Source organism: Salvia miltiorrhiza, chromosome 4, assembly GCF_028751815.1.
Source record: "Salvia miltiorrhiza cultivar Shanhuang (shh) chromosome 4, IMPLAD_Smil_shh, whole genome shotgun sequence".
NCBI lineage: Eukaryota > Viridiplantae > Streptophyta > Magnoliopsida > Lamiales > Lamiaceae > Salvia > Salvia miltiorrhiza.
The window spans coordinates 54,280,880-54,289,783 of record NC_080390.1 but is presented as its reverse complement, the minus strand read 5'-3'; the positions used below and the strand labels follow the sequence as shown (position 1 = coordinate 54,289,783).

The 8,904-nt window shown below is 34.2% G+C and overlaps 1 protein-coding gene across 1 annotated transcript; it reads left to right on the top strand.

The window, feature by feature from the left end:
* The first annotated feature begins 750 nt into the window (after positions 1-750).
* LOC131020679 (CAAX prenyl protease 1 homolog) lies at positions 751-6,346 on the top strand. Its single transcript, XM_057949654.1, has 14 exons — positions 751-917; positions 1,577-1,724; positions 1,834-1,918; positions 2,025-2,120; positions 2,299-2,364; positions 2,489-2,587; positions 2,807-2,920; positions 3,025-3,135; positions 4,041-4,103; positions 4,269-4,361; positions 5,024-5,137; positions 5,490-5,561; positions 5,646-5,711; positions 5,956-6,346. Exons 1-14 carry the CDS (start codon positions 887-889, stop codon positions 6,070-6,072), a joined length of 1,275 nt encoding a protein of 424 aa, XP_057805637.1. The 5' UTR covers positions 751-886; the 3' UTR covers positions 6,073-6,346.
* The last annotated feature ends 2,558 nt before the right edge of the window (positions 6,347-8,904 follow it).

The window sequence follows — 8,904 nt, the reverse complement described above, 5'->3', positions numbered from 1 at the left end:
TAAGATGTCAATTTTTCTCACATTTTTTTTTTTTATCAAAATGCACTCACCAAATTCTCTCTTATTATAGATTTTCTAGGGCTAAGAATTTATTAGACATTAATAGATCAAATTAATTACTACCTTTTTTTCCCGTGGGACATCTGATTTTGTCGCGGAGATAGATAAAATTAATAAGTTTAATATGATTGGAGGATGATTAAATAGCAAACACAATTTTGGAATGCTAAGAAATCATTCGATTTGAGAATTAAAATGTGAATTGAGTTATTCATCATGAATCAAATCATGCAAATCAAACATTTAATTAAGTATGATTATTTTATCAATTATGTTTTATTATAAATTAATAAATCAAACAGATTATTTAGTGGGACCATAAAGAATATTTTAGTCATTTTAAGCTTTTATGCCTATACATATATGTCAAATTTTTTTACAAATAAATCAATGTAATATATGAATAGACGGAGTTTTCACAATCTTAACTCGATGCAGTTATTCGTGATTTATATATATTTATTCTCAATATCTTATTGCAAATAATTCTGACAATTACAGGAGACAATGTACCTATTCGAGAGGGGTGTTGCATTCATCCAATAAGATCATGCATTCACCGTAAATTTTGATGATCAAACACCTGAAAATGGTCATTCATTCTTATTTTATTTAATGGCTTTCACTTTAATAAATAACAAATGCAATTGAACTAATTTTAAATATGAGTATTTTTTGGAAAGGTTAAATATTTTAAGAAGTCTATGATATTGATAGGGGTTTCGCTTCTGGGTTCAATTTTGCCCGTATAAATATGATATTTAAAAGACTTGCCCTCTGAAAATCTCATTTGCAGTAGGAAAACCCCCTTTCTCTCTCGTCAGCCATGGCGTTTCCCTACATGGAGGCGGTCGTCGGTACGGTTTCCCCTCACTTTTACGTATTTTCCTGTGATGAGTATACGATTATCGACTTCCATGTATTTGATTTGAATCGATTTTCCGTTTGGCGGTTACTGAAATGAGCTGGTCGCCTTTTGTCCGTGTTATGAGGTTTGTTAGGGTTTAAAGATTAATTTTCTTTACCGGAACAGTTATTTTCCACAAATTTTCTCTTTGGTACTCTTATACTGTGCGCTGTGATTGCCGTGGAGTAGGTGTTAGGGTTTCTGAGAGGTATTGTATTGATTGATTGTTACTTTCAGCTGTATGTCATGCTTCTTGGACTGAAGTGAATTTTTTTAACCCCCCCTCTCTCTCTCTCATTCTCTTTTTTAACTGAAGTTTGGCTTCTGTTTGGAATGCCAATGAAATGCGCTTGTGTTATGTTGAGATTTTCGTTGTTCATTGGATTTTGAATTAGTTTTGCTTCAAGAAGATGACATTAGCATCCTTTGGGACAGTTGGTAATTTTTCTGGTTTTGGATGAATCATTATAGCTGTGTGCTAAGAGTAATGCCGCTGTATATTTGTTTTGAGTTACTACTCACACACACTCACACTGGGTGACTCAAACCTCTGTATATTGTTCATTGAATTTCTTGATCCTTATTTGGCTTTACAATTACACGGTCCAGGTTTCATGATACTGGTGTACATTTTTGAGACGTATCTTGATTTGCGGCAGCATGCTGCTCTTAAGCTGCCTACTTTGCCAAAACCACTGGTAGGAGTGATCAGCCAAGAAAAGTTTGAAAAGTCCCGTGCTTATAGTCTTGAGAAAAGGTATTGACTATTAAACAGTCTTTTACGTTTCTCATAAAAACCTACGATAACAATGCACATCTGTTCTTTAACTAATCAATTCTGTCTTGGTTATGATTTTATTTTTCAGCTATTTCCATTTTGTGCACGAATTTGTAACTATACTCATGGACTCTGCAATTTTGTACTTCGGTATATTGCCCTGGTTTTGGAAGGTGAGTCATTTTGTACCGTGCCTTATTTATTGGTTGGTAGTTGCTGACTAGCTGTTCTCTTACTTTTTTTCTTTGTCTTACGTTTTTTGGTTTCTTGTAACTGCAGAGGTCTGGAGAGGTTTTGGTATATTCTGGATTTAATGCTGAAAATGAGATATTACACACTCTTGCATTTTTAGCTGGCGTTATGTTTTGGTCCCAGGTGCATTATGAGTTCCATTTATTTATTTTCACAGATCAACAAATATTTACTCGGTTGATTTTTCGACTGTTTATAAGATCACGATAACCTGCCAGCACATGTCTTGGCTTGTTATTGCTATTGCTAGTTGCATGTTAATGGTCTTCTTTTAACTATTTGGTACATATCTTGTTTGCAGATAACTGATTTACCATTTTCTTTGTACTCAACATTTGTCATTGAGACCCGCCATGGTTTCAACAAGGTGTGCAAGTTTATTTCGATTATTGGGTCATAATTCATATTTAGATTTCCTCATTTTTTCTTTAATCTCGTTGCATTTTCTTATCAATACATTTGTCGTGATTAACTTATTTTTCATTTTACAGCAAACACTGTTGTTATTCTTTAGGGACATGGCCAAAGGAATTTTATTAGCTATAGTGATCGGTCCTCCTATTGTAGCTGCTATCATCATTATAGTGCAGGTACTTCTGTCTTTTGTATTACATGATTATGTTTAAGAGATTGTATAGATTCTAAACTGTAAACAATAATGGTCAGTTATAGCTGTACCGCTAATGTTTTACATGTTTGTCCTCTATGCATTTCAATATTTCTCTCTCTGTCTGTCTCCGCATTTTCCATGGTAAGAATTTCTATGTGGTGAACTGTATCCATTAACATTCACTAGTGGTTGATTGCAGAAAGGAGGTCCTTACTTGGCCATATATCTCTGGGGCTTTATGCTAATTGTGTCTCTTATAATGATGACTGTTTATCCAGTTCTGATTGCCCCCCTTTTCAACAAGTTCACTCCTGTGAGTAATGGGAATATTGTGCCATAATATTTCATTTTCATTTGATAACCTAAAATTAAAATAACATAAGTTGCTAATTTCAATGCTGTGTAAAATCTGAGCAGCTTCCGGAGGGAGAACTCAGGACCAAGATTGAGAATCTTGCTTCATCTCTCAAATTCCCTTTGAAAAAGTTGTTTGTTGTTGATGGGTCAACAAGGTCAAGTCACAGCAATGTGAGTAATGCCTTAGTTTTTCATTTTTGTATCCTTGTAGTATTATTTATTTATTTATTACTTACAGGAACTGTTGATTTTTGAAGTATATTCTCCTCAAACCTTTGAATATAAATAACTTCCTTAAACCATATAATAGTATTTTATATTGTGAGTAGTTGGTGTATACAGTGTTGAAATGTTGTATGGTTTTATTTAATTCTGCTATGGAAAATCTCAATGGGGTTTAGGCTTATGGGTTTGTAAAGGGAGAGAATAAAAGGATAGGTTACGGATAATTGGATATCCAACTGTATTATACATATTGAATTGTTAGCTCAATATTTGGGAGTCCAGTTTTCATTATTTGATAGCTCTATAGAGGATAATACTATATTATAATAAGACATAATTTGATAAATGCAAGGGTTTGGGATTTATTGAAGTATAAAAACAGAATAGAAGAAAGACTGCACAAGTGCCTGCCCAAGCATGAACCCGACTTGGGGTTTCTCCTGTCTAACTGTTGAATGTGCTTCCTAAAAAAAACCATCCACTTGGAATGACTATATTGATAACGAATTACTAAATAACCCAGGACTCTTCAACAAGCCTCACATGATGGCCCATCAACTTAAACCTAAATAACTTTATCAATGAAGAAAATACGATATAACTATGGAATAAAATAAGTAGAGATTAGTCAGATTACTCATCCCTGTAGGACCCAATCTGTAAAATAGTTGAAGGCAATTTGCATGGAGAGGTAATGCAATGACTTGATTTTCAAGTTTGCAATGTTTGTTGGCCTCCTGATCTGTCCCATAATTGTTACTGTGATTTGGGTTGCTTTTATCCTCACCTTTATGGCTCAGCACTCCTTTTCGCTCAAGGAGACTCACTTGTTTAAAGTCATTTTTCTGCAGGCTTACATGTATGGATTTCTTAAAAACAAAAGAATCGTCCTGTATGACACGTTAATAGAACAGGTAAGGAGTTTGTAACTACTGTTCTCTTTTGTATTAATTAACTGCAGCCTTAAATTTTATTTCATGGATTCTGTATTATATAAAGCTGCAAACTAAACAGAGAGATCCTGAGACTCAAGAGTTATCATACGGAACGTATCTGAATATTCACTTATCAAAATGTAGTGTAAGAATGAAGAAGAAGTTGTTGCTGTTATTGCTCATGAACTTGGTCACTGGAAGCTAAATCATACAATGTACTCCTTCATTGCAGTTCAGGTATGTTGGCTGTCTAGGTGGAGTTAAAGTTAAAGTATCTTGTGCGGCCATTTATTTGGAAAACTGCTTGTAAATTATTTTATAATATCAGCTTTCTTTAATTAACAGAACTAGCAGGGTTTTGTTGTGTATCATTCAGTGACGTGTTGACTCCCCCCTTTTCAAAATGTGAAGACATGTCTAGTATTGGTTGCGTGCTGTTTGTTGCTAAATCATTTTTTGAAATATTAGTTAGTCATTTTTGAAATGCTAAAGAGAAGTATTGTATTCTCCCTACTTTCCTTTAATATTACTTATGTTGAACTTTTAAACTCTGTTATCCCTGTTTTTCTTGTTTCATTTGAATTAAGCTGCTGGTAAAATGTGTGTTGCTTAATTTAACTGCCTTCTGATGCTTTCATGTTGTGAATGCTGGAAATCAAACTTCATTCGTGAACTAATTTCTACCTTAATATTGTGTCATAATTTTTGCTAGTTTATGTTGTTTATGGAACTTGATTGTGTTAGAACTCTCATTCATTTTCTCATTGGTGCTATATCAGGTGTAGAATGATGAGATTTTTAGTTATACGTTAATTTCTTATGATTTAAGTCATGATTACTGCTATGATAATTTAGTGAATATATATTATCTCATGCTTAATTGGTAATTGACAATGCAGATCCTGACGTTGTTGCAATTTGGGGGATACACTCTCGTTAGGAACTCAAAAGATCTCTTCCTAAGTTTTGGGTTTGATACACAGCCCGTTCTTATTGGCCTTATCATATTTCAGGTTTAAGTGGAATCCTTGCGCATGTGCACTGATTGATTTCGTTCCTTGTCTAATTTCATCTCATGCTTTACTTGTGGCCAGACCTTGTGTATTTTGGCTAGCACATTGGCTTCATGTTGTTTTTCATAGAACTGTGTGCTTGATCTGCATTACAATCACATTTTAAAGCATATATGATGTGGTGATGCACATGTAAAAAAAAAAAATCAAAACCAGTATGTGATTTGCCTGTACATTGTATTTTGTGGTGTTTGTTGAAACTGAATTGCATACTTGGGAGCTCACTCTTTTACAGTTTAAATTTGATTATCGTGTCTGATTGTGGGTGTTAATTCTATATTTGTCATTGCAGCATACTGTGATACCTCTCCAGCATATTGTGGGGCTTTTACTCAATCTTGTGAGCCGGGCTTTTGAGTTCCAGGTAATCTTCTCGTGTTTTGTCCTAAATTGATTGTCGTTATAAAAATCTAGCATCTAAGACTGGCGTATTGTGTCTCTCACGAAGGCTGATGCTTTTGCCAAGAAGCTTGGTTATGCTGTTCCTCTACGAGCTGGTCTTATCAAACTGCAGGTAATTTGTGTTTTTGTTTTCGTTGCACTTACAAGTGAGTCCTGCCCATCTATGGTTTTCACGAAATTTTTTCTGGAGAGGTCTGTATACCGTTTCATTTAAGTATGAATGATGGTACTACCGTTCTCCTTGCTTGTTTAGAAGTAGTATGCGTAGTAGTCTCATTTATCTGCCTTTTGTTAATTCTTTTGCGTGGCTCGACAATAGAGACTAATGAAGCTTACAATTTGTTGATGTTTGACAGGAGGAGAATCTATCATCCATGAACACTGACCCTTGGTATTCTGCTTACCACTATTCGCATCCACCCTTGGTCGAAAGATTAGCTGCTATCGATGAACCCGATAAGAAGACGGACTAAACCAATAGTAAATGAGCTGCTGCGTATGAGAGTAAACCTTGTTAAGTCGTGATTTGCTCCAATGATGAAAATGTCTGTAATCTTGTTTTTGTGAATTCTCACAGCCCTTCACTTACATGTAACAAAGGTTGAACTAGCACACGAGGAAATAGCATAATGAAAAATCACAAAACTCTTTAAGATTTTAGTCTAGAAAATTCCTTTTGTAGATCATGAGCGAATTAACCGTGGTTTCTCCTTTGGCCGAGTGAGCATTTTGCATCTAGTTTTGTCATATCATGTCACTGAAACATGAAATTTGTTTCATTACATTTTTGAAGTGTCTTTGTGAAACCGAAAAAACATGTTATTAAAATATGGGTTAATTTGTTTTAAATACATAAACATTACACAGTTTTTGGTTTTTTCCAAAATAAATAACAGTTTGTTGTAAATACAGGAACTTTCATAATTTTTGGAATTTTCCATACATGTCAATTCAGACAAAATTGAATCTGGCGCGTGATGCTGAATTTTGCTGGCGTGGCACGGAGATTAAGGAGAATAAGATTAGTATAAAGATTTGTGTTTTAAGGGATAATTTATCATTATTATATCTTGCAAATAAAGTGCTTTTAAAAAGAATTCATTCCCCATTAATAAAACCATTCGAAATTTATGAAATTAAAACGTTGAATGGATCTAGAGAAACAAGCAACATGAGTTCAAAAAATTAAATTCATGCCCAATTCTGGAGAAATAAGCTCCTGTGCCCAGATCTTACCAACCAAGAAGAATTCATGCCCAATTATGGAGAAACAAGCAACACAATCAATTACCAAGCAACAAAATTGAATAAGCTCATATCCTCAATTACCAAACAACAAGATTTCAAAATCAAATTAATGAAATTGAAAAAACAGAATCAATTACCAAGCAACATCAAATTATGTGTTTCTTCTATTTCCTCAACTACCAAGCAGGGTGGTGAGATCGGGATCTGGGGCTCGACTCCTATACAGGGGATCTGTTATTCGCCGAATTTCAGAAAGGGGCGTGGCGAGTGCAAGGGTTAGACAAGAGAATGAAGCGGCGCGGATGGAGCAGGGGTGGTGGGGCGCAGCGGCGAAGGCAGCGCGAAACCAGGGTTAGACAGGAGGAGGCGGCGATGTGGAAGGAGCAGGAGTGGTGGGGCGCACTGGCGAAGGCGGCGCAAAAAGGGCTTGGGTGGCATTGGTTTTTTTAAGTGTTTAGTTAATATTAGGAGATAATTAGTGCATTAATTAAGCTTAATTCACCCCTTATTATTTCTCAAAATAGAAACGTGTCATTTAGATTGGGACAACCCAAAATGGAATGCGTGTAGGGATGGCAATGGGCCGGATCTGGACCGGATTCTGTTTGGTCCAGATCCAGATCCATATTTTTTAACTTAGATCCAGATCCGGTCCAGATCCATTGGATCCAAAAAAATGGGATCCAGACCCAGATCCATTAGATCCACAGGGTCTCGGGTCCAGACCCAGATCCATATTATTTTCTTTTCTAAACTAATTGTGACTAAAATTAACATTTCGAATAAGCAATACTTAAATATATTTCCTACATCAAATTACATTTAACTATCTTCTAATTGTCAATTGTAAGATCAGCTTCTTTACTTCCATGATTACTAGTTTACTACTCTCTCCTCCCCATGCCAGGATAGGTTTACTCCAGCCACATGTGCTAAATTGCATAAACATGTTTCGTGCCTAGTTTCACTTGCAATTAGAACTATCAATTTATTTGTATATATATTGTGTTTTCATGAAATAAATACATTTTACTTATCAAAAACATAAACAAGAAAATAAAAAAATAAAATAAAAATGAGCTTAGGGTTGGAGAATTAAAAATATTACATATTATTAAAAATAAAAATATTATATATTTAAATATAACCGGGTTCATGGACCGGATCTGGGTTTTATATCAACTACTCCAGATCCGGATCCGATTTTTTAGAGAGTGGTCTAGATCCGGTCCAGATCCGCCGGTCCAAATTTTGCAAGGTCCAAATCCGGAAAAAAGGGTCTGGATCCGCGGATCTGGACCGGGTCTCGGATCCATTGCCATCCCTAAATGCGTGTCACAATGATGGCAAGGAGGGAGTATAAAATTTGGATATTTTAATTATTGTGAAATAAATTGTACCTAATTAAACCTTTAAATATTACAAGACAACAAAATCTGACTCTAAGACAGATTTAATTTTATCTGAATTGACTTTTGTGGGAAATTCCAAAATGTATGAAAGTTTGTGTATTTAGAACTCATTTTTATTTGTTTTGGGAAAAATCAAAACTTGTGTAAAGTTTGTGAATTTAAAACAAATTAACCCTTAAAATATCTCTAATAAAAATAGTAGTGACTCTAAAATGAAGATGAATTCATTTTATAGTTGGAGCAATATGAAATGAATGATCAAGACTTTTATAAAACCTTTTTTAATCTAATAATCACTATTATCTATTTAAAAATTTCACCAAAATATCTAGTTATCTTTTCTTTCAAATTTTCTATTAGTTTAGAAAGAATTTTTGAAACTTTCAATTACTTTTTATAGATCTGTATCTCGCAGCATATTTTTCGTACGTTAATTGGCAGTAAATCCACAAACAACACTTGCCGCCTTTAGACTAAGAATTTAACAATCTTTAAAAGTGTCAAAATACTAAAATCAGATTTTTAGCTTTAAGTATTTTCTTGAACTTTTTATTTTAATTTATTATTAAAATAGCCCGAAATTTGACCCTAAGTTCACTTTTTACCTTGAATTTATAAAATTGATAAAAAAAAAATAGTTTGTGT